A 25,407-nucleotide genomic window follows, 5' to 3' on the forward strand; every position below is an offset into this window, starting at 1 on the left:
CAGGCGAAGAGTTGACTCATTGGAAAAGACCCTGATGCTGGGAAGGATTGAGGGCAGGAAGAGAAGGGGACAACAGAGGATGAGATGGCTGGATGGCATCACCGACTCGATGCACATGAGTTTGGGTGAACTCTGGGAGTTGGTGATGGACTGGGAGGCCTGGCGTGCTGCGATTCACGGGGTGGCAAAGAGTTGGACATGACTGAGTGACTGAACTGAACTGAACTGAGGACATGCTCCTCTACCTTTATCTGAAGAATGTATTTCTTAAGAGTGAGGACACAATTTACCTAACCATAGTGAAGTGAAGTGGAGTGAAAGCCACTCAGTCATGTTCTACTCTTTGCGATCCCATGGACTATTCAGTCCATGGAATTCTCCAGGCCAGAATACTGGAGTGGGTAGCCATTCCCTTCTCCGGGGAATCTTCCCAACCCAGGGATCGAACCCAGGTCTCCCATATTACAGGCAGATTCTTTACCATAAATAGTAAAAAATATTCTAACCATAGTATACTTATCAAATTCAGGAACTTTAACATCAACACTTTATATGATCTACCATCCTTCAAAAGTCTCAAAAATGTCTTTTGCAGTCTTTTTACTTTTTCCTGATTCAGGATCACATACTGCATTTAGTTGTCATATCCCTTTGGCTTCTTTAACCTGGAACTGTTTCTCAAACATTGTCTTTCATATCAACATTAAAAAAATTTTTTTGGTGTATTTTCGGCTGTGCTGGGTCTTCACTGATGCTTGGTCCTGTCTGTAGTTGCAGCAAGCAGGAGCTACTCTCTAGTTGCAGTGTGTGGGCTTCATTGCAGTGGCTTCTCTTGTTGTGGAGCATGAACTCTAGAGTTCAGGCTCAGTAGTTGTGGCACATGGTCTTAGTTGCCCCACAGCATGTGGGATCTTCCCCATCCAGGGATCAAACCCATGCTTCCTGCATTGGCAGGTACATTCTTTACCACTGTGCCACCAGGGAAACCCCATATTAACAGTTTTTAATACTGTTGTTCACTTATTTTAAAGACCACCCATCCATTTCCTTTTGATGTTTCTTCCCCGGGAGATTCAGGCTGTGTATTTTTGGCTTAAGTGGTGGCATGACCTTCTCAGGGTTGCACATCTGAAGACACGTGATTTCCGTCTGCTCTGTATGGGTGATGTGCCTTTGATGACTTGGTTAAGGTGTTGTCCAGTTTCTCATCTTCATAAGTAGAATTTCCCCATTTGAAATTAGTTGAGGAACTTCTGTGGAAATTCGTCACACATTTTACCAAACTGTCAGAAGAGATAAAGAAAAACTTTTTGCATATGACTCGGTATGCAAAAATGACTTCCAGAAATACTTAACAGACTCAGAAATGGGGACATCACTGCATCCAGGTCGTGGATTCCCAGAGGCACAACTGTAGCTCTCAGAACTCTCCAGAACCTTGTAATGCTCAGACAAATGAACGATTACTTGAGTCATCAATCTCCTCTTCTTTTTAAAGGTCTTCACAGTACCATGACTGAGGTTTGTTGCTCATGACCCCAGGATTATTGGGTCTTTTTGCATTTTCTGAGGGGAACGTTCTTCCACAATTTTCTTCCATTTAGCAAATCCCCACTCCTCACCCTGGAAGCAGCAGACATCACTTTCTCCCTGAAGTTTACCTGGGGCAGTCCCCCCTACACTCCAGGTAAGATAAATTTACCCCTCCTTCCTCCCCACCTCCAAATCAAAATCTATGCGACCACATAGTACAATATTTCAGCTGGGAACTAATAGAAAAATCTGTTTAACTGAGGGCACTTCTCAGCCTTCAGATGTGAAATTTTTCTGTCTTGAGGGAAGATTTGCATGAGTTAACACAGGATACACCCAGTACTTGCGCACACAGCCTAGCAGTCTGCATGCAGCCAAGTTCCAGAAGGCTCTGCCCACGTAGACCCTGTGCAGCTCCTGGGCATGGAAGCCTTTCTGTTTCCTCATTTCTTGTTTGTACGGAAAAGACTCCAGCCTCCACGACCTTCCCTGAGTCCCAAAGGGCAGATTAGAACAGTTGCTAATCAGGGAAGGTAAGGGATGCAGAGACAACGGTGGGACAGCCAAGAAACAATAGTGCAGCCCTGGGGCAGGGTCTTGGTTCTACCTCAGTTCAGTTCAGTTGCTCGGTTGTGTCCGACTCTCGCTACCCCCTGGACTGCAGCACGCCAGGCTTCCCTGTCTGTCACCAACTCCCAGAGCTTACTCAAACTCATGTCCATCGAGTCAGTGATGCCACCCAACCATCTCATCCTCTGTCATCCCCTTCTCCTCCTGCCTTCAATCTTTCCCAGCATCAGGGTTTATTCCAATGAGTGAGTTCTTCGAATCAGGTGGCCAAAGTATTGGAATTTCAGCTTCAGCATCTGTCCTTCCAATGAATCTTCACAACTGATTTGCTTTAGGATGGACTGGTTTGACCTCCTTGCAGTCCAAGGGACTCTCAAGAGTCTTCTCCAGCACCACAGTTCAAAAGCATCAATTCTTTGGCCTCAGCCTTCTTTATAGCCCAACTCTCACATCCATACATGACCACTGGAACAACCATAGCTTTGACTAGATGGACCTCTGTTGGCAAAGTAATGTCTCTGCTTTTTAATATGCCATCTAGGTTGGTCATAGTTTTTCTTCCAAGGAGTAAGTGTCTTTTCATTTCATGGCTGTGGTCACCATCTGCAGTGATTTTGGAGCCCAAGAAAATAAAGTCTGTCACTGTTTCCATTGTTGCCCTGTCTATTTGCCATGAAGTGATGGAACCGGATGCTACCATCTCAGTTTTCTGAATATTGAGTTTTAATATTTCACTTTCTTTTCACCAACTTTTTCACTCTCCTCTCAAGGGATACATATAACAATATATTTGAGTTCTTTATAGAACTAAAGAGGCTTTCCTAGTGGTTCAGACAGTAAAGAATTCACCTGCAATGCAGGAGACCTGGTTTGATCCCTGAGTTGGGAAGATCCTCTGGAGAAGGGAATGACTACCCACTTCAGTATTCTTGCCAGGAGAATTCTAAGGACAGAGGAGCCTGGAGGGCAACAGTCCACAGGGTCGCAAAGAGTGAGACACAACTAAAGTGATTTAGCATGCAGCCCAACATAGAACTAAGAGCTCAAGAAGTAAAAGATGTTAGCATTACAGAGAAGACCACCTGAGGCCAGATTAAAGGAGTGCAGGCTCTGCACACAGTCGAATCCTTATCAGCACCTTCTTCCTTGAACGATTGCTAAAAAATTTCTCACTAAATCCTCCTGGGTTGGTACACACAGTTTTTCAGGGCACAAGTCTGTGTCCCCCTTTGCCTGGTAAAACCATAAAGGTATTCTTTTTCACTTCACCCAAAACTCTGTCTCCAAGATTTGATTTGGCATCAGTGCATTTAGACTAGTGGTCAAGTTTTTAGCATTAAAACCATGAGGTAAAGGGTGTCCAGAGGCTGTGCCTCATGGCTGACCAGAATGAGATAGCCCTACATTTTAGCAGAGATTTTCAAATGTAAGAAGTGTACAGATCCCTTTTGAAAGTAAATAAATCCCTCTGACTACCAGTGTTAACTTTACATCCATTATGCTGCTGCTGCTGCTAGGTCGCTTCAGTCTCATCCTACTCTATGTGATCCCATAGATGGCAGCCCACCAGGCTCTGCCATCCCTGGGATTCTCCAGGCAAGAACACTGGAGGGGGTTGCCATTTCCTTCTCCAATGCATGCAAGTGAAAAGTGAAAGTGAAGTCGCTCAGTCGTGTCCGACTCTTAGCAACCCCATGGACTGCAGCCTACCAGGCTCCTCCAATCCATGGGATTTTCCAGACAAGAGTACTGGAGTGGGGTGCCATTGCTGGGGCGGGGGGAAGCATTTTTATTATAATGTTACTTAAATACATAAAATAGAATAAAGTTTAAAACTTTTATACAAAGAAAGTGAAGTGAAGTGAAGTCGCTCAGTCGTGTCTGACTCTTAGCAACCCAATGGACTGCAGCCTACCAGGCTCCTCCGTCCATGGGATTTTCCAGGCAAGAGTACTGAAGTGGGGTGCCATTGCCTTCTCCAAAGAACAAAATGCTAAATGCAAACTAAACTAACTTCAGTTTAAATAGGAATTAAATTGACTTAAATTTAATGTGGTAATATTTCGCTGAAACCAATCATCACTTCAACACACTATGACAGTACTTAAGATGGGTTTTTTTAGGCCAGCATGATTAACCAACCCCATTGGGCTTTTTGAAACTTCATATTGTGATACTGTGATTTATGACAGCAATACTTATTTGGTCTTTGACCCTGTTCCTGGTACAGATCTTCTTAAACCCTAGCACTTGCCATGAGAACCTCATGAACTGTATAAAAGGCCCAAAAGATATGACACCAAAAGATGAGTGCCCCAAGTCTGAAGGGGTCCAATATGCTACTGGGGAAGAGTGGAGAATTACTAGTAGCCCCAAAATGAATGAAGGAATTGGGCCAAAGTTAATACAATGCTCAGTGTGGATGTGTCTGGTGAAGAAAGTAAAATCCAATACTGCAAAGAACAGTATTACATAGGAACCTGGAATGTTAGGTTCATGAATCAAGGGAAATGGGACATGGTCAAGCACGAGATGGTAAGAATAAGCATCCTAGAAATCAGTGAACTCAAATGGATGGGATGGGTGAAATTAATTCAGATGACCATTATATCAATTATTATGAGCAAGAATCCCATAGAAGAAATTAAATAATCCTTATAATTAACAAAAGAGTCTGAAATACAGTACTTGGGTACAATCTCAAAAATGACAGAACGATCTTGGTTCATTTCCAAGGCAAGCCATTCAACATCACAGTAATCCAAGTCTATGCCCCTACCACCGATGCTGAAGAAGCCGAAGTTGATCAGTTCTTTGAAGACCTAGGAGACCTCCTAGAACTAACACCTAAAAAAGATGTCCTATTCATCATCAGGGATTGGAATGCAGCAGTAGGAAGTCAAGATATACCTGGAATATCAGGCAAGTTTGGCCTTGGAGAACAAAATGAAGTAGGGCAAAAGTTAACTGAATTCTGCCAAGAGAATGCACTAGTCATAGCAAATACCTTTTTTCAATAACACAAGAGATGACTTTACACATGGACATCACCAAATGGTCAAAATCAAACTGATTACATTATTCGTAGCCAAAGATGGAGAAGCTGTATACAGTCAGCAAAAACAAGGCTTCGAGCTGACTGGGGCTCAGATCATCAGCTTCTCATAGCAAAATTCAGATTTAAACTAAAGAAAACTGGGGAAAGCAATAGGGCAGCCAGGGATGACTTAAATCAAGTCCCATATGAATTCACAGTAGAGGTAATGAATAGATTCAAGGGACTAGACCTAGTTAACAGTGTGCCTGAAGAACGATGGACAGATGTCCATAATATTGTAAGGGAGGTGGAGAACAAAACCATCCCTCTGCCAAAAAAAAAAAAAAAAAAAAAAACACAAGAAGGCAAGGTGATTATCTGAGGAGGGCTTACAAATAGCAGAAGAATGAAGAGAAGCAAAAAGCAAGGGAAAGAAGGAAAGGTACATCCAGTTTAACAGAATTCCAAAAAATAGCTGGAAGAGACAAGAAAATTTTCTTCAATGAACAGTGCTTAATAATAGAAGAAAACAACAAAAGGGGAAAGACTAGAGATCTCTTCAGGAAAATTGTATATGTCAAGGGAGGATTCTACCCAAAGATGGGCACAATAAAGGATAAAAGTGGTAGAGACCTAGTAGACGCTGAAGAGATCAAGAAGAGATGGAAAGAATACATGGAAGAACTGTATAAAAACATCTTAATGAACCGGATTACTATGATGGTGTGGTTAGTTACCCAGAGGCAGACATTCTGGAGTGCAAAGTCAAGTGGCTCTTAAAAAACACTGCTGTTAATAAAGCTAGTGGATCCGATGAAATTCCAGCAGAACTATTCAAATCCCTAAAGGAGAACGCCATCAAGTTTTTGCATTCATTATGTGAGCAAATCTGAAGACCCAGCAGTGGCCACAGGACTGGAAATGGTCAATCCTTATTCCAATTCCCAAGAAGGGTAGAACCAAAGAATGTGCTAACCATCAGACAATTGCACTCATCTCCCAGGCTAGTAAGTTCAATTCAGTTCAGTTCAGTTGCTCAGTTGTATCTGACTCTTTGTAACCCCATCAACCACAGCACGCCAGGCCTCCATTTCCATCACCAACTCCTGGAGTTTACTCAAATTCATGTCCATTGAGTCAGTGATGCCATCCAACCATCTTATCCTCTGTCATCACCTTCTCCTCCCACTTTTAATCCTTCCCAGCATCAGGGTCTTTTCAAATGAGTCACTCTTTGCATCAGGTGGCCAAAGTATTGGAGTTTCAGCTTAAACATCAGTCCTTCCAATGAATATTCAGGACTGATTTCCTTTACAATGGACTGGTTGGATATCCTTGCAGTCCAAGGGACTCTCAAGAATCTTCTCCAACACCACAGTTCAAAAGCATCAATTCTTCAGCACTCAGCTTTATTTATAGTCCAACTCTCACATCCATACATGACTACTGGAAAAACCATAGCTTTGACTAGATGGACCTTTGTTGGCAAAGTAATGTCTCTGTTTTTTAATATGCTGTCTAGGTTGGTCATAACTTTTCTTCCAAGGAGTAGAGTCTTTTCATTTCATAGCTGTGGTCACCATCTGCAGTGATTTTGGAGCCCAAAAAATAAAGTCTGACACTGTTTCCACTGTTTCTCCATATATTTACCATGAAGTGATGGGACAGGATGCCATGATCTTAGTTTTCTGAATGTTGAGTTTTAAGCCAACTTTTTCACTCTCCTCTTTTACTTTCATCAAGAAGATCTTTATTTCTTTTTCACTTTCTGCCATAAGTGTGACGTCATCTGCATATCTGAGGTTATTGATATTTCTCCCAGCAATCTTGATTCCAGCTTGTGCTTCATCCAGCGTTTCTCATGATGTACTCTGTATATAAGTTAAATAAGCAAGGTGACAATATACAGCCTTGACATACTCCATTTCCTATTTGGAACCAGTCTGTTGTTACATGTCCAGTTCTAACTGTTGCTTCTTGACCTGCATACAGATTTCTCAGGAGGCAGGTCAGGTGGTCTGGTATACCCATCTCTTTCAGAATTTTCCACAGTTTAGCAATCCACACAAGTCAAAGGCTTTGGCATAGTCAATAAACCAGAAGTAGTTTTTCTGGAACTCTCTTGGTTTTTTGATGATCCAGCAGATGTTGGCAATTTGATCTCTGGTTCTTCTGTCCTTTCTAAATGCAGCTTGAACATCTGGAATTTCTCGGTTCACATACTGTTGAAGCCTGGCTTGGAAAATTTTGACCGTTACTTTGCTAGCATGTGAGATGAGTGCAATTGTGTGGTAGCTTGAACATTCTTTGGCATTGCTTTTCTTTGGGATTGGAATGAAAACTGACCTTTTCCAGTCCTGTGGCTACTGCTGAGTTTTCCAAATTTGCTGGCACAATGAGTGCAGTACTTTAACAGCATCATCTCTTAGGATTTGAAATAGCTCCACTGGAATTCCATCACCTCCACTAGCTTTGTTCATAGTGAATTACTATAAGTTCTTAATAAATCATGATCTGCTAGAGTCCATTAAGTGTCTTTGCTATTCTTAGCCATTTCCTTATTCTTATTATTTTAGAGTCAAGTAAGTCCTTTGAATGTGGTACTTTTATTGGAATTAGACTAACTCTACAATCAATTTGGAAATAATTTATATCTTAACCATACTGAGTCTTCCTAAGCAGGAACACAGTATATTTGCCCATTTATTCAAGACTTCATTTATGTTTCTCAAAGTTTCATAATTTTGCATATCCTTTGTTAGGCTTATTCCTAGGTAGGTGACATTTGATGCTGATACATTATTGTTAAATAGGTTTTCTAGTTATTGTTTCTGGTGTACAGGAATGCAATAGACCTTGGATATTAATCTTATACATACAGATGATTACATCAGTTGCAAACAATTTTTGTTTCTCTCTTACCAATTAATTTGTCTTAAACCTCTCTTAATTGTGCTGATTTTCAAACACTGTTCAATCTAATTGAAGATAATAGAACATTTTAAAGAGAATGCTTCCAATGTTTTCTCATAAGAATTATGTTTTTTATAGATAGCTTTACAAGGTTAACAAAGCTTCCTCTTACTTCTAATTGCAAAGAGTGGTATCACCAGTGAGTGGTAGGTTTACTAAGAGTTTGTATTATAGGAGTAGTTAATTTTAGCAATTTTTTTTTCTGCACCTATTGTTGTTGTTGAGTCTTTAAGTGGTGTGCAACTCTTTTGCAACCCCTTGGACTGTCAATGGGATTTTCCATGCAAGAATACTGGAAAGGATTGTCATTTCCTTCTTCAGGGGTTCTCCCCACATGAATTGAACCTGAGGCTCCTGCTGCACTGCAGGTGGGTTCTTTACTGCTGATTATAGGAGCACTGAATTTTAGCAAATTTTTTTTCCTGCATCTGTTGGATCATTTTTTCTCCTTTACACTGTTAATGTGGTGAATTAGATTAACAGATTTTATAATATTAAGCTATTCTTACATTTGGCGATAGTAAAATCATCCTTTTAAGAAACACAATAGGATTCAGTTGGCCAGCATTTTATTTGAAATTTTTACACGTATGTCTTTGAGTGAAAGGGACATCTACTTTCTTTTCTTGTTTTTTTTTTTTTTTGAATCAATATTATTCTTGCCTAATAAATTCTTATAGAGTAGAAGAGTTTATTCTGAAATAAATTCTTGGTAAAACTTGGAAGCTTGGTAAAACTTTTCTGTAAAGCCATATATGTCCAGTGGTTTGTCTTTCTTGAAAATTTACATTTGAGCTGAAATATTCATATACCATACATACAGCTCACCCTTTTTAAGTATAGTTCAATGTTTTTTCCTGTTCACCCTTATGCAGCTGTTACCATACAGTTGGACTTTCAATTACTGCTCTAGGTTAATTGACATAGGATTCTTCAGTCTTTCTCTGGCTTCTAGAACCAGTACAGGAAGACAGGCAGGGGGAAGCAGATGAAGGAAAGACAGAGAGGCCAAGTAGAAAACAACTATTGGAGAAAAAAAGAGGAATCACAAGTGTAGAAATGACATGGTGCTAAAATATTTTTAAATTTTTTCTCGAGACTCTGTACCCTGTACGGGTATATACAAAAATGTATTATCTCAGAGTGAAATGACATTTTATTTGGGCTCTCTTTAGGGATATTATAGGGAAAAGGGGAAGAGTTGAAACAAGATGGGCCAAATGTTAACAGCTGAACGTGAGCAACTGGTCTACGGAAGCTGATTTTACTACTATTCTGCTTTTCTGTTTGAGATTTTTCACAGCAGTCTCTTACATACCTCTTAGTAAGATTTTCTTTCCTAAGTTCCGCCAAAAAGTTTGTGTTTTCCTTAACCGTCTCTCTTAACGGTTTATTTATATCTTTTTTTTTTTTTTTTTTTTGGCCCTGATGTTTGGCATGGGGCAGGATCTTACCTCCCCCACCAGGGATCCAACCCCGTATCCCCTACAGGATAAGCTCAGAATCTTAATCATTGGATCGCCAGGGAAATCTCTTTGTTCTCATCTTTATTATTACGGCACATTATTATGTTTAATTATTTAGGCATACATTTCTTGAAAAGTAATTGCTTTAAAATTAGGGAGTGGAGCACAAGGAACCGTTACGTGCTGGGGTATAAAGTGGTGAACAAAACAGACATGCCTGCCACACTGGTTTGCTGGAGGTTATGCTATAGTGCGGGTGGGGGAACAGTACCCGACCGAGCGTGCACCTGCTGGGCAAGGATGGAGAGGAATGCGGACGGTGGGGACTTCCTCCGAACAGGTGATGAAGACGACTTTCTTAGCTTAGGCTGAGAGTCAAGAGATAAAGCGACCATCCTGTGGGAGGGAGGCAGTGGCAGGACAATGAAGCTCTTACCGGTATTGTGCTGCACTACCCACAGGCGCTCATTGTGGAAAAAGTGAAAAACACTTTCTTCTTGGCCACGGGGCATGTGAGATCTTAGTTCCCTACCAGGGATCTACCTAGGGTCCACGACATTGAAAGCGCACAGGCCTAACCACTGGACCACCAGGGAACCCCGTACAAGTACCTTAATTTTAAATTAGATTTCAAGCATAACAAGCCAAAGGAATTTTTACAAATCACTTTTAATACCGTCGTCCTCTACCAAACATCATTATTTTAGTAATTTTTATTTTCCCATACGCACGCACGCACGCCTATCTATAGAGTTGTCAGAATGTGCGAAGGGCGTGGGAAGACAATTGTCCCCTGAGAGGTCTCTGGGCAACGGCCTCGCACCTCCACCCCCGCAGCACTCAGTAGCGAGGTTCCGGGATACTCCATGCGGCCTCGCCGCTGTGCGGTATTCTGACGTCTTCCTCACGTCCCGGCACAACTTTGGCTTTCCGGATCTCTACTCCACAAAACGGCTGGGCGCGCCTGGGTTAAGACTCTTCCCCTCACTCTTCCCTCTTTCTCTCAGTCTTTCCCTCAGTCTAGGGCTGCCCGCCTTCCTCAACTCCCACGTACTTCCAGCACGTAGGACCGGCAGCGGAGGGTGCGCGGACAAACTGACGACAGCTCTATAGGCAGCCCCCTCCCACTCCTGGGCCTCGCCAAACCTCGCGATACCGTACCCCTCCCGCAGGTTCGCGGTCCAAACGGCTCAGCGGACCTGGAAACTTCTAAACTCCTGCGCACGCGCTCTACGGTTCCTAACGTCCTGGTTCCGCCCTTCCCTGGCCGCGCCCTTCTCGTTAGGGAGCTCCCCACCCCCACGCCACGCCAATCATCACTTCTTTCCTGGGGCGACCTCGCAACAGGCCTCTGATTGGCTAATCTTCTGCAAACGCCACAGAAAGGCGGTGACGATAGGCTAGGAGCTGGTTGCAGCCTTCCCGCAGGATGAGCGGAAGGTGATTGGTCGGCACCGTTACCCAATCAGCGGCGGGCTGTCGGATTCAAACCTGGCTCGTTCGGCTTACGGTCGGTTGGTCTCAGTCGAGTCGTTGCCTTCACCTGACGCAGACGTCTCCTCACCTGCGCCCTGTCTTCGCGCCGCTTCGCTCTAGTCAGCTGCTGCCCACCGCCCGCCTGCAGGATGGCCCATAAGCAGATCTACTACTCGGACAAGTACTTCGATGAACACTACGAATACCGGTGAGCAGGCCGGACAGCCTACCTCTGCCGCGGCCCCGGGCGAGCCTGGGCTGGAACTCCGGCCAAGGGAGAGAACCTGGGACCCAGAGTTGGGGTCGAAGAGCTTCGGGCTGGGGTTAGGGTCGGGGTCCGGAGTTCAGGTCGGGGGCCAGCCGCGAGTCTCTGTTGTGTTGGGGTCGGGCCGCCGGGGTGGGAGCGCGCGCCTCTCCTCGTCTGGCGGGCCGGCCCAGCCGGCTTCCGCTCTTTGTTCCTGTCTGTGAGGGGGACAAAGCTGGAGCGCAGAAGGGGCCGCTTCTGGTGCAGAGTTGCTGCCCTAAAGGAAAGGGACCGAGGGCCTAAGGGGGCCCGGCGTGGCCGAAGCCTGGCGCTGAGAGTCCGACGCCTGCATAAAAGCGCAGCGGTTCCTAAAAACTTCGGCCTACCTGGCATTCAGGCAAACGCCCCCCCCACCCCCAGTCACAGAGGGCGAGGGGCGGTCGGAAGGGTGATTTTGGTCAGGTAACGTCGCCAGAGAAACACTTCTCTTTTGAAGTTGATGGCACTAAAAATTAGTTTGTGGGGGAATCCCCCCTCCCCCCAAACGAGCTTGCTTGGGATTTGAATGTGTAGTGGGTATGGCGACTTTGAGCGGGTGCTGGTGCGTGGTAACCTTCTTGGGTTAATATTGAAGGGGCTTCCTTTTGAGACTAAATTGAGAACTCGAACAGCTTTGGGGCATTTTTTTCTGTTAGTTTATATCGGCCAAATAATTTTTTGCTTTGAGGCTTTTTTTTTTTTGTGGCTTCTGCATCATTATGTGATGGGACTAGAGCGTAGTTTCCAAATGTGATTAGCAAATTGGATTGTGGGAGGAAACGAACTCTCAATCGCCTTAACGCTTTCCGGAGACTTAACTAGGGTGTGGCTTCAAACACCAGCTCCGCCCAGTCCTCCTAGGTGGTGACTAGGACGCTGCATCCTGGGAAACTGCTAACGTGTAGGCGGGGCCAAACAGTGACCTTTTCTGTCTGCTCTCCTTTTAGATGTCCAAGAAAGCTGTTTTGAGTTAGAAAGCGTACATTCAGTAACAGTGGGTGGGTCTCCTCTTTTCCCCTCCCCCTAATGTCTTGTAAATCTGTATTCTCTGGAGAATTCAGAGAAGTCTCTGGACAGCCTTGCAGATTAGTCAAACCTAATTGCATTGGAAAAGTCTCTTTGTTTGAAGTCAGTTGTCTTATTTTTACATACTACACAGTTCTAATCCTGTAATGTGTTGATATGTTCAATTATGTGATGTTGACCAAGAATTCAGCTGGGGATATGCAGTAATGGACAGAATATAACCACAATCTTACTAAAATCTGGATTAATATCCAATCCAGTATTAATTAAAGCTGTTGTTTCTTGACCAAGCCACTTAAACTTTTATGAAACAGGGCAGTATCTTCAGAGAAGGGAAGTTTAATTGTATCCTGCAATGTTATCTTAGTAGCTCCTTTGTTGTTTGTATTGTTATTGCCTTCTTTACCTCATCACCCTCCATGAAAAGCACTTGGTACTGAAATGTTAACTTTGGGCAACAATTCTCCTTATATGTAGTTAGAAATATATATAGTTTTGAAAGTGTGAAAGTGTTAGTTGTTCAGTCCCCTGTCTGACTCTTTGTGACCCCATGGACTGTAGGCCACCAAGCTCCTCTGTTCATGGGATTCTCCAGGCAAGAATACTGGAGTGGTTGCCATTCCCTTCTGGAGGGGATCTTCCTGACCCAAAGATCAAACCTGGGTCTTCCACATTGCAGGTAGATTCTTTACCTTCTGAGCCACCAGGGAAGCCCAATATATACCCATGCAGGGGGAAAACAAATACATGTAGACTCTCCATCTGAGATTGAAGCTACAGATTTTTCCCTTGTCATCAAACTTTGATGATGGTTAGCCTATTTCTATGGTTTATGGAGAAGGTAGGGATGTGACTTCCACTTAAACATAAAATATTGCTGTATTTTGTAGGGTATACGTAAGGTGAGTACAAAAACACTGTACATTTCTCTTGAGACTAATCAACAATTAGGTAGAAGATAGAAATCAGGTAACAGGTTATTTGCAGCTCTTACAATCAGGGACCATTCTCAATTTATAATCACTTCTGTGGTCTTAGTGGAGAAGGAAATGGCAACCCACTCCAGTACCCTTGCCTGGAAAATCCCATGGATGGAGGAACCCTGTAGGCTACAGTCCATGGGGTCATGAAGAGTCGGACCTGACTTCACTTTCATGCATTGGAGAAGAAACACCCACTGCAGTGTTTTTGCCTGGAGAATCCCAGGGACGGGGGAGCCTGGTGGGCTGCCGTCTATGGGGTCACACAGAGTTGGACACCACTGAAACGACTTAACAGCAGCAGCTGTGGTCTTAGATGACTTCTCTTGCTCCCTGATCACATCAGTCTGCTTCCTAACCAACAGGAAGGAGAAAAATGAAAACTGGCATGCTCTTTTCTTTTCAGGATGTTTTCCATAAGTTGCATATTTTATGCTCTTATCCTATTGGTCGATTTAGTCATGAGACCACAGGTAGCTGCAGGGGAGGCTGGGGTGTTTTGGATAACCATGTGTCCTGCTTAGTTTTTGAGGTTCTATTCCTGAATAAGATTGAGACAATTAGCAAGCAGCCTCTATTAGGGAAAAATGTTAATCGTGAATAAAATGCTTTGTACTTTTGGAGTACATATTCTAATTTCTAATTTGAACACAGGCCATCAAAAATCAGAATTAAAGGTGGTCGAACTACTTAAGTAGTTCTTAAGATTGATGCCAGTGATAACATAACAGGGTTGCTTTAAGTGTCCTAAAGATGCATGTGTAACATGACCATAATTGTAAGAAAGGCATATCCACATAGAGTACTAATATTTGGTTATATATTTTTTTAACAGACATGTCATGTTACCCAGAGAACTTTCCAAACAAGTACCCAAAACCCATCTGATGTCTGAAGAGGAGTGGAGAAGACTTGGTGTCCAACAGAGTCTAGGCTGGGTTCATTACATGATTCATGAACCAGGTAAGTTTTGTTATTTAGAGAAGCATTAATTGAAAATAATAGTGGTTGTTGAAAATTTGTTAGTAATACTGATGTTTCAATGATATCCCTAAGTAAGTGATAAGCTTGACTATTTTTGAATGACTTTTCCTTCCTAGAGAAGGTTCTAATTTTATAGTAGTTTAATAGTTAATAGTATTAATAGCTAATTTAATAGTATAATAGTTTACAAAGTGAAAAGAATGCATGCATTCTTGTATCTGCAAAAATAACCTATGAAGTAAAAAAAGAAACAGGTTATTGTTTTATTTTAAAATGTGTGTCATTGCTAGTAGTATCTTGAAGTATTTTGTCGTAAATATATTTAGAATTCTGGTGTCTATATGAAAACTAAAAAATCTTAAGATTCTGTGTCTAGAAGTTCTGTGTATAGAAACTGATGCAATTTGAAGTGATTTGAACAGTTTTCTAGATTATTGGTAAACTATTAGTAAGATAGACTAAGAAACTCTGGTGTTTTGGGGTTGGGGTTATCAATAAATCTAAATTAAAGGATTTATATTGCTTTGAACAAAATTTGAAGGCATAGAAGCTGAATTAGGTGTGGTGGTTTAGTTACTCAGTCGTGTCTGATTCTTTGTGACCCCATGAACTGCAGTGTGCCAGGCTCCTCTATTCGTGGGATTTCCCAGGCAAGAATACTGAAGTGGGTTGCCATTTCCTTCTCCAAGGAATCTTCCTGACCCAGGTTAGGAATCGAACCCAAATCTCCTGCATTGCAGGTGGATCTTTACCAACTGAACCATAACTTAATGATATGAATTAGGTAAAGCTAAAGCTATCTTGATTAATACTTTTAAAGAAAAGCATCGGCAGCAAAAACTCAAACTTGTAACTATCTTGGGATCAGAGCACGTAATTATGTTTAAAAAGGTCTTTCTCCAGATAATACGAAGCAACTGAGGACCTTACCTATAGGTTCCTACTCAGTCCTCCACCTATTGAAACAGAATCTACCAGGAGGGCCCCTGGGACCTACGGTTTTTTAATGAAGTGTTAACTGTGTTTTCCCTACAACAGATAACCTTTTTCTTTACTTTTCATTGGAATTGAGATTCTAAAGATAGAAACCCTTCTCCTCAAATGACTTCTTTACTTTCCTTTTCTCCAGTGTGTAAAATTAATTGGGAAATGCTCGTTGTTAATGTTGATTTCTTGTTTATTGTTGATAGTAACTTAAAAGCAAAATTTCAGATACCTTAATAAATAACATCAGTTGACTGTGGATTTACTTTATTTTGGTTCAATTGAGAATTCTCTTAATTTTTTGTTGAAGGAATGAAAATTAACCATATTAATATAAAACATTTTGTTTTCACAGAACCACACATCCTTCTCTTTAGACGGCCTCTTCCAAAAGATCAACAAAAATGAAGCTTTATCTGGGGATCATCAATTAAATCTTTCTCAAATTTAATGTATATGTGTATATAAGGTAGTATTCAGTGAATACTTGAAAAATGTACAAATTGTTCATCCATACCTGTGCATGAGCTGTATTCTTCACAGCAACAGAGCTCAGTTAAATGCAACTGCAAGTAGGTTACTGTAAGGTGTTTTAAGATAAAAATTTCTTCTAGTCAGTTTTTCTTTTAATATAAGTGCCTGTTTGACATTATCTGTTACTTTTGTTAAATAAAGTTTGTATGTTGCATTTATTACTCTTTGAAGTTACTGAGGTTTGTTTTCTTAAGGTTAACTTGTGACTGTTGAGGATGTTGAATGATTTCAGTTTTATAGTCCTGAGGAAATAAATTCACTTCAAAGAAATAAAATGTTAAGTGGGTTTAAACCTATCAGCTTGGTGTGATTCAGGGTACCATTTAAATTCACTTATAAAGATACTAAGAACTAGGGGTAAGTTTAACAGAGCCAAGGTAGATTTTATAGCTCTGTTTAGTTCCTAGAGAATTGTCTAGAATCTCCAACTGAACAGAAAGAAACCCAACTTAATACTCTGGGTTACTTCACTTATTTATGTAATTACTGCCTTGGGAGAAACCACTTAACCCCATTTCTCTTCTCCATGTGCCAAAGGGGGATACAGTTTTATATAAACTATCACAGCACTTTTAAAACTTCTAACATGGTGTGCATTTTGTGTCAAATTGCTTTAACTGCTAAGGAAATATTTTAGTTAATCCAAATACAGGGTTTTTATCATCATTGCTAATGCTGAAGAAACCTTTTAGCTAGGCTGCCAATAAGCATGAGACCCCTAGTATGCTGGTCCTCTGTATGCACCTCTCTTTGAAAAGGGTAGTGCTTTCACATAATAAGCATGATAAATATTGAGGGCAGTGTAGTGATGGGCAAGAGCCTAGAACTTAACTCCCATCCCCATGGGTCCACTGGCTACAGGTTCAGGGTTAGGCCAACAGAAAGACGTCAGAATTGTTAAGTAAACTTGATTGTATTTAGCACAGGCCAACATAGGCATAATGCTCAATCTCCAGAACAGCTTACTGTCAGACCCCAAGCCTCATTCCACTGGAGGTTTGGATGTGTTTAATTGACCTGTGGGAGGCGCACAGAACAGGAGGAGATGAGCTGGAATTGCCTGCATTTTCTGCTTGAAATACCTGGTAGTCACTCAATAGAAAGTGAAAGTGAAGTCGCTCAGTCCGTTCCGACTCTTTGCGACCCCGTGGACTGTAGCCCGCTAGGCTCTTCTGTCCATGGGATTCTCCCGGCAAGAATACTGGAGTGGGTTGCCATTTCTTTCTCCTAGGGCATCTTCCCAACCTAGGGATTGAACCCAGGTCTCCTGCATTGCAGGCAGACGCTTTATCCTCTGAGCCACCAGAGAACCTACAATTAGCCTCCAGTTTGGGATCTCTACTGGTCAAACAGCTTCCACTTTTCACCAAGTAAACAAGAGTTCTAGGATCTGCACTCCCCCTCCCTCCCTCATTCTCCCAAGCAACACCCTGCATTTCCCATTCTACCTAACACCACCTGCCCTAGGATTGCTTACTTCCACTCTGCTTTTGCATCTCTTCCTCTCCCAGCACATTTCCTAGTGGTCAACAGCCCTTTGTTGAACTGAGCAGTTGAAATTCTTTTTCGTGGTTACTTCCAAACTGCTCTGCTGCTGCTAAATCGCTTCAGTCGTGTCCGACTCTGTGTGACCCCATAGACGGCAGCCCACCAGGCTCCCCCGTCCCTGGGATTCTCCAGACAAGAACACTGGAGTGGGTTGCCATTTCTTTCTCCAATGCATGCAAGTGAAAAGTGAAAGTGAAGTCGCTCGGTCGTGTCCGACTCTTAGCGACCCCATGGACTGCAGCCTGCCAGGCTCCTCCATCCATGGGAATTTCCAGGCAAGAGTACTGGAGTGGGTTGCCATTGCCTTCTCCAAACTGCTCTAGGTTCCTGGAAATGTAAGATGCCAACTCTTGTTGACTTTCTCCCTTTGCAGGTCCACAAGGTGTGCGGTTTCCTTAAGGCCCCCAACTCCCCACAGACCTTTCTCTCGCTCCAGGTGCCCGCCACCCCATGCACCGACCCCTCGTGGGGGCCTGGCTAACCACATCCCGCGGTTTGTCCGCTATCTTTGCGGAGACAGTCTCATGTTAACTCCAAACTACACGCACGATGATGCAGCTTCAAGTACTCACCATGCCGGGTACCTCGCGCAGGCGCAGAACTGCCGCTCCACGCATTTCCGACCGGAAGTAAGGCGGGCCGAGGCGCGTTTTTGTGACGCACTTCCTGGCGTCCTCTCCGACGGTGGAAAGGCGGGGAGGAGGACTGTCGCCCTTCGGTCCAGCCAGCCGACGGGGCGGCTACTGGCCTCCCCGGCCGGACCTCTCCCCAGCCGCCCGCCATGGCATCGGAGGGGCGGCGGGAGCCCGCGGCCGAGGTGAGGATGGTGGCCCTGGGCCTCCCAGAGTGCTGGCCTTGCGCAGATGGGGTGGGAACTGGATTAGCGTGGGCCGGAGGCTGGTTGGGGACAGGGCAGGGGGTGTCGGGCCGGGCGGCCGCGACCCCTAGCCCCGGGCGCGTCCACACGCCCCGCGGTTAAACGAAATGAGGAAGGACTCCGTCGATGGGAAACTGCCACTAGTCCCGAGGCTGCGGAGGAGCTGCGCTACCGTGTCTCCTTACCGCACTCGTGAGCAGGAACCACTTGTTTAAAGCTTGTGAATACGTTTTCTGAAGCGGAAGTCTCTGCTCGACTAGCTTAAGAGTAACCTTTAGCAGGAGCCCTGACAAACGGAAAAACCGGCTTCCACACGAATGAAAAAACATGATTATACGTTGCTAGTGAAAGTAAATTTCTCAATACATATCTAAAAACGGAAAGAAAAATCCAACAAATATTTCATATTCCTATTTCAAGGGCTCGTGGCGATACAAAGATTTTCTGGCAAAGCCTACTTTTGGTTTTTAACAAAACAGCCTTTATTGGTTGGTTGAGTGAAAAGCAGCTGTTCTAAATTCTTTGAGAAATTTAATAGAACCAATAAAGGCTAAGGAGCTTGTGTGTTTTGAGTGCTACAGTTAAGTTTGATAGTTTGTTATCCTTTAACTCAGCCCAGAGGTAAATTACTGTATTCTATCTTAAAGATAAGGAAACGTCACTTGTAGTTCTAACTCTACAGTCTGGGTTGACTTTTATTCCCACTTTAAATGGTTATCCTTGTTTTCCAATTTTATATTTGATAGACTGGCTTTTCTAGTGAAAAAGGGTTTCAGAAGAAATTCCGAAGTTCTTGTCTTTGCTGGGCAGATATATTTGAACGGCAGCATTGGGATTAGCATTTCTGGGGCTTTGAGATGGGAGGGACTCTTTGTTGTTTTTTTCCCCTAACTTGGTTCGTCTTACAAAGTTTGTGGCTATAACGCCCTTTTTCTCCTCAGAGCATCAAGTTGTCAGCAGATGTCAAACCATTTGTCCCCAAATTTGCTGGGCTCAATGTGGGATGGTCAGAGTCTTCAGAAGCACGGGTTTTCCCCAGCTGTGCAGCCACCTCATACTATTCGTGTGTCCAAGAACTAGCAGTGCCTGAGTATGTATTTTTCCAAACGTCTTGCCTTAAGATGGGGACCTTGTTGCTTGGCTTTAGTGGTAATTAGACTTGAAATATTCTACAGCTATACGTTAACGTTTTCAGAGCAACTGGAGAAGACGCTCCTCATCCAAGAAGGAAATGTACAGTACAGCTTAACTGTGTAGCACACCAAAAACTGAAGATTCAGCTCTTCTTTTTTTTCTCCATATTCATTTGGTTATTTGGGACAGAGAAAATATGGAGACTGCATTGCATTTATTAGTGGGGAATGCACGTCTGTTGTGCCTGCAGTTTAAAACTGTATCATGTATTTATGGGTGATGAAATGGCAGGAACAAGTGGGTGAGAGCAAATGAGGCAAAGAAAAGCCCAAATAAATAAATAAACATGCTCCTCAGTTTTAGGGTGTAACATTGAAAAACGCTGCTCGGTGATGGAGCAGGGCTAGCAACCAGGGCTGCCTCTTTGTGCAGGTAAAGTGTTTGGAAATTGCTGAGGTTTGCTTTTGACTGTTGTGCTTTATAACTGTCCTGTGGAGATGGATCCTGCAAATTTTTGGTTATAAATTCTTCTAGATTTGAGCTGAAAGAAGGCTTATTTTGTCCTTTAAATGTTGTTTTTCCTCCCTGGGATTTATTCTCTAGGTAGTTACAAAATGGTTTCCATTTTATTAGCTGAAGTTAGAAAAATAAGTGTTAAGTTTTTCAGATGATTGTGTGGATTACTTGTAGATTTATTTTTAAGGCATGAATCACCTTTATGCTTATGTGAAAATCCTTATCTTTATGTTTTGTTGTTTTGGGTCAGGCTTGTTACCTTTTCCCCCCATAACTGCATGCTGTGCTTGAAAATAGTTTATACTTCATATAAATTCTAGAGCTGTGTTCACAAAAGTAAAAGTTGGAATAAATAAGAAAATCATTGGATTGTCTGGTATATTTAGGAAATAAGAAAGGTTATATTTTTTGACTGAAATTGAAGTCCTGACAGAATGTGCTTTTGAAGGTCTTTGGTAGGAATGCCAAGTTTTCCATTGTAATTTCTTCCTTTGTAGCAGGAAGGTTGACATGGGTCTCAGTTAAGTCATTTCCTAGCTTGAATAGGCTCACATGAAAAGTGCAAGATGTATCTTACTCAGTGATAAAAGCTGTTAAGCCATCTGCTGGGTAAAATTCTAGTGACCTAAATAAAATAAAGGTGGAAATAGTCTTACAGCTAAAGCAGCATTCTAGCTATAACATGTTGAGACTAATCAGAGGCTTAAGGATGGTTAATGCTGAATTTTAAAATTATGCTGTTTTAACCCCTTATTCCCGTATAGCTTTGATTTTTTTTTTATTTTAATATTTATAACCACTGAAAAGGTTGACTGACAGTATTCCTGCCTGAGAAGAGAACGATTTAAGGACAGTGGAGTCATGAAACCAAAGAGCAAGCTTAGAAAGAATGAGAGCCTTTAAAGTGGGGATGAAGTGGTGAGACATTACACAGTGAAGAAGTGATTATCTAGTTAATCCTAATATAAGTTAAGAATTGTTTTGCTGTAATCAGATTTTGTTTAGAGATCACTTGCTGCCTTGAGAAAAGGACTGAAATTCTCTATAACAAGCATATCCTCTTTTCTACTTCTTCCCCTATAGCAACCTAGTTCTCTGTGTCCTTAAAGGAAGTGAGTGACCTTTTGCTGAAAGTCCACCTCTAGTACTTATAGCAGTGCTTGCCAAAGGACTTCATCTATTCATTTGGAGTTCATGAGCTAAAGGCTGCTATATGGAAAAGCACTAGTTCCTAAGTGGGGGAAGGCCTGTCTCGTGAGCTATGGTGGAGATGGAAGAAAATGTACTACCAGTCTCCTTCAAGTTTATGTTATAAGCAGGACAAATATCATTAGAAGTATCCTAGTATGTAGAATGGCCATGTTTGGGAAGTACTGAGTATTTACTAATAAAGGTTATGCAAACAAAGTAAGTTCTCTGTTGCCAGTCATCCTCCCCAGAAAATGCTTTTGTTGATTATCATAGTATGTGCTTTGTGACAAATCCTGTGTAACACAGGTGTGAGGAAGTGTGTGTTTTGTTTGGGAATTACTGAACACGTTGATTTCATGCTTGCCAAAATCCATAAGTTTGGCAGGGAGATGTAGTGTTATTTCTGTACAAGAAAAACAGACTACAAATGCTTGTCCACAGTTTCTCAAGGAGGTAGCTCCAGGACCAGAATTAGCATTCAGTTCTTCTGACCTGAGTACAGCTGCTCTAGCTCTTGGTATCTTGTAGTATAATGTGAAAGTTACAGTACCAGTGGTTGCTTTTAGGTTAAAACTCTCATTTGTGAGAATTGGGGCTTCCCTGGTGGCTCAGTGGTAAAGGATCTGCCTGTAATTCAGGAGACCTGGGTTCAATCCCTGCGTCAGGAAGATCCCCTGGAGAAGGGAATGGCAACCCATTCCAGTATTCTTGCCTGGAAAATCCCATGGAAAGAAGAGCATGGTGGGCTCCATGGGGTCTCGAGTCGGACACAACTAAGCAACTAAGCACGCACATACACTATGTGAATTAGTGGTTCTCCACAGAGTGTGGCTCATGTCAGGTTGGTGGGTGGAGGAGTGACTGGATTCCTGACAGGTCAGAGGGGACCGGATGCAAGATATGTTTGGGAGACAGAGAAGTAAGATCCCATGAGCCGCTAGTCAACTGGCCTACGTGGTACAGCTGAAAAGTTAGGTTTGTTGGATAGGAAATAGAGAACTTTGGGAGTGTTTTGGGTGGGATCATGATCATCACACCTGGCTTCTGGCTCAGCTTTAAAGGAGATGGGCCTGAAGGTTTTTGGGTTGTTGTCGGTGGTGGTTTAGTCGCCAAGTCGTGTCCGACTCTTGTGACCCCATGGACTGTAGCCTGCCAGGCTCCTCTCTCCATGGGATTCTCCAGGCAAGAATACCCAGGGAGTGGGTTGCCATTCCCTTCTCTACTAAACGGGGCTTAATGGCATCGACCTCACTGGGCTGTGAAGGGGCTCAAGAGAGACAAAGACTCCTAAAGTTCTCAACACAAGGCTTGGTACCCAGGAAGTTTTCCACACACAGTAAGTTCACTGTGAGCAATGATCAGGAACTCCTGGGGGCCTGCGGGATTCCGATTGAGTTAGGCACTGGAAGTAGAGAACAAAATACAGGGAGACCTTCTGCAGGAGAAAAGGGTTCATATGGGTTTTGGTGGGAAAGATCCTAGCTAGTTCCAGTTGAATACATGGAAAGATTTAGAATCGTTTGTGAGAGCATAAGTTGGCAGTGGAGCTGGTTTGGGGATCATATGTTATGTTTTGGATCTGTACATGCTAGGTGGGTGAAAATCACCTGTAAGTTGGAGATAGACGCCTAGAGGTGATAAAAGTGCTGGAATTCGAGTATGTTGAAGTGAAGTCCTGAGCAAAATGAGGAGAGGTTCTGGCTCAGAGTGAGTCTGACAGGTGAGGTGGGGAGAGTGTAGTGGGGAGCATGCCACGGAGGAACCTTTGGAAGATGGGTGAGAGCAAGGAGAGGGCAGAGGTTGTCAAGTCCAGGCTAGTGGAGCTTTTCAAGTGGTGTGATGAAAGTAGATACCATGTAGTAGAGGTTAATGAGACTGACAGGAAGGAGGTCATGGGAGACTTGGCAGCTGTCAGTGTGTTACAGGTCTAGCCTGTCTATAGTGACTCCTTTCCTTCTTCATTGTAGACTCTTACTTGTAGCAGAGTGGAAATACAAATCCTACTAGTTGGTGCCTGTGCTTGTATCTCCTGACATTCGAACAACTGGAAGATCATATAGGGTGTATTATCCTTAGCTTTGACTCTTCCCTGCCTTTCAGTGGACCCTACACTTCAGGATTTCACTGATTTGCTACAAATAATTCAAAGCCCTGGAAAGTCATGGAAACACCTGCTGGTGCTTATTTGTGGGAAAGAGAATACTGTGATTTGTATTAAGTCAGTTGCTTAGCATTTATCATTGTATCAACCTTCATTGCAAAATGGTTGAAACCTCTGGCCTTGTACTAAATTTGCCAAAAAAAAAAAAAAAAAAAAAAACAACAGTGTTAAATTATAGTTTGCTCCAGCCTTGCGACTTGAGCAAGTTGAGGCAGTGGCAGTGTTCACAGACAGTTCCATCTTACTAGCAGGACATGTAGTTCTTGGACCATGTTGTGCATAGTGGTCCCAGCCCCCTGAGTCAGTAGAGCACAGGGTGTGGCATTGGCTTGGAACAGGAAAGGGGCTGGGCAGGCTGTCTGCGGGCACCCAGAGGCCTCAGGGAGCAGTCCCTGGAGGTTGTCAGGGTGGGATTTGGATGGGCAGTGGGAGCTCTATAAAAGCCCCCTCTGCTGAGAGAGTGGTCTAGATGGCTTAAATTTTGGTCAGGGTTGCTGGAGTGAGGCATTTCCGAATATTTGACAGCATGAGAGTGGAAAGCTGCTGGCGCATCCTTGGGCTTTTCTAATATTCCTTATAATAGGGTCCTGTTATGGAGGTTCCAGCTGCGTAATGAAAAAAATGGAACTAGGTCAGCATCTTTCTTTGCAGGTTAAGAAGAAGTGCTCAGAGTTTTATTTGGTTTTTAATTAGAGATATTTCAGTGCTAGAAAGAATGACCTCAAAAATAGTATGTTTAAAGTTTGTTTATTATAAAATATTAAGCTTCTTGGTTTGTGGTATGAAATCTGCAACTAAAATTTACCCTTTTTATTTAGACAGAAACTCTATACTGATGATATGGCTTTTGGAGCTTCAGCTTTTCCATCTCAATATTTCTCTGCTGAGATCCCTCTTCATCCATATGCCTACTCTCCCTACACCCTGCAGTCACCACAAAATGTTTGCCCAGTGCCTGGCTCCCCATATGATGACAGCCAACCCAGTTGTTTTGGAGGTTTTCAAAGAGTGAAGCCACGAAGTGAGCACACGTGCCCTCTCCCACAAGACACAAAAGCTGTGTTTAAGGTCTGTAAATGTCTTGGTGTTGTTGGCCACTTTAGCATTTAAAACATAAAGACACAGGCATGTTCTTGCATATTATTTAAGGTATTTAAAATCTGATATCATCTAACCTTTTAAAAAAATGATTGAGTTATGTATGAGTAATTATGAATTTGCAAATTCAAGCCTTTTTTATAGTGATTGTGTTCTCAAAAATGTTATTTTTAAATTTTTCCTGCAGAAGAAAACCTATGATGAACAAAAGTTTGACAGTAAGAAGACTGATGGACCTGTATCATCTGATTTAAAATCAGTCAAAGGTTCACCTCGTGTGTCCATTCATGCTGAGAATAGTTTGAAATCAGGTAAAAATAACACACTCTGTATATTATCTTATTCTACCCTGTCTACTGGCTTAGTCATCATGAAAAACTGAGGCAATCAAGTTTCTTGTGGGATCCTGGAGTTTATCCAAAGATGATATTACATTGTCTTATGCAAGAACTTCTGTAAAATCACGTAGCAAGTAGGTGACAATCAGCCACCTCAAAACACTTGTTAAATAGTGAATTGCAGCCATATCCTTGTACTGTATTTGATCATGTTGATCCCTAAAATAGCTTCTCTGCTTTTCTGTTGGAACACTTTTCGGTAGGGGAGAGAGTTGACTGCAGTTTAAGTCCCATCCTGAACAATACCAAACACAGGGCAGGATGGTTATTCAAAGGACATATCTGTTCTGGGCTTAAGAACAACTGTTCCAGGCTCTGGTTGAAAGTTAGTGATTATACATGATACCTTGGGGTTTTTTTCCTGTTAATTATTTACTATTGCACCTGGATCACAGCCATCATCTATTTATGTAATAACTTAAAACCTCTGTAATAGTATACTTACTGGGAATGGTTTGTCATTTTATTTGTGTAATTTACTGTTATTTGATACATAACATTTTCTCTTTGTGTTGATGTCATTTATAAATCTTCTGGTACATAGTAATGTGAAAGAAGAGTTGAACAGTTAACTGGAATAACTCTAGCCTTATAATTAAACAATTTTTAAAATGCTGGGGCTTTATGGAATTGTAACC

The 25,407-nt window shown here is 42.5% G+C and overlaps 2 protein-coding genes across 9 annotated transcripts in view; both read left to right on the plus strand.

Moving 5' to 3' along the window:
- The first annotated feature begins 10,238 nt into the window (after positions 1-10,238).
- CKS2 (CDC28 protein kinase regulatory subunit 2) lies at positions 10,239-16,007 on the plus strand. Its single transcript, XM_069573878.1, has 3 exons — positions 10,239-11,263; positions 14,180-14,307; positions 15,668-16,007. Exons 1-3 carry the CDS (start codon positions 11,205-11,207, stop codon positions 15,718-15,720), a joined length of 240 nt encoding a protein of 79 aa, XP_069429979.1. The 5' UTR covers positions 10,239-11,204; the 3' UTR covers positions 15,721-16,007.
- A 2,012-nt stretch (positions 16,008-18,019) lies between these two features.
- SECISBP2 (SECIS binding protein 2) overlaps positions 18,020-25,407 on the plus strand; it is a 38,580-nt gene continuing 31,192 nt past the window's right edge. For 2 of the 8 annotated variants that reach the window (XM_069573882.1, XM_069573883.1), the window contains exons 1-4: positions 18,021-18,211; positions 19,213-19,361; positions 24,092-24,341; positions 24,559-24,682. In XM_069573882.1, coding sequence (XP_069429983.1) covers positions 18,176-18,211; positions 19,213-19,361; positions 24,092-24,341; positions 24,559-24,682 — 559 coding nt within the window. In that variant the 5' untranslated portion in view covers positions 18,021-18,175. Of the gene's footprint in view, positions 18,212-19,212; positions 19,362-24,091; positions 24,342-24,558; positions 24,683-25,407 lie in introns of all 8 variants that reach the window. The other 6 variants (XM_069573888.1, XM_069573889.1, XM_069573886.1 and 3 more) reach the window with 4 other exon arrangements.

The sequence above is a fragment of the Ovis canadensis genome, chromosome 2 (assembly GCF_042477335.2).
Source record: "Ovis canadensis isolate MfBH-ARS-UI-01 breed Bighorn chromosome 2, ARS-UI_OviCan_v2, whole genome shotgun sequence".
Classification (NCBI taxonomy): Eukaryota; Metazoa; Chordata; class Mammalia; order Artiodactyla; family Bovidae; genus Ovis; species Ovis canadensis.

What these genes read in the sequence shown, in the direction of transcription:
- CKS2 (XM_069573878.1), top strand. Translation starts at nt 11,205, where the DNA reads ATGGCCCATAAGCAGATCTACTACTCGGACAAGTACTTCGATGAACAC. An exon ending in GATGAACACTACGAATACCG is followed by an intron (nt 11,264 to 14,179) that starts GTGAGCAGGCCG and finishes TTTTTTTAACAG; the next exon opens with ACATGTCATGTTACCCAGAG. An exon ending in TTACATGATTCATGAACCAG is followed by an intron (nt 14,308 to 15,667) that starts GTAAGTTTTGTT and finishes TTGTTTTCACAG; the next exon opens with AACCACACATCCTTCTCTTT.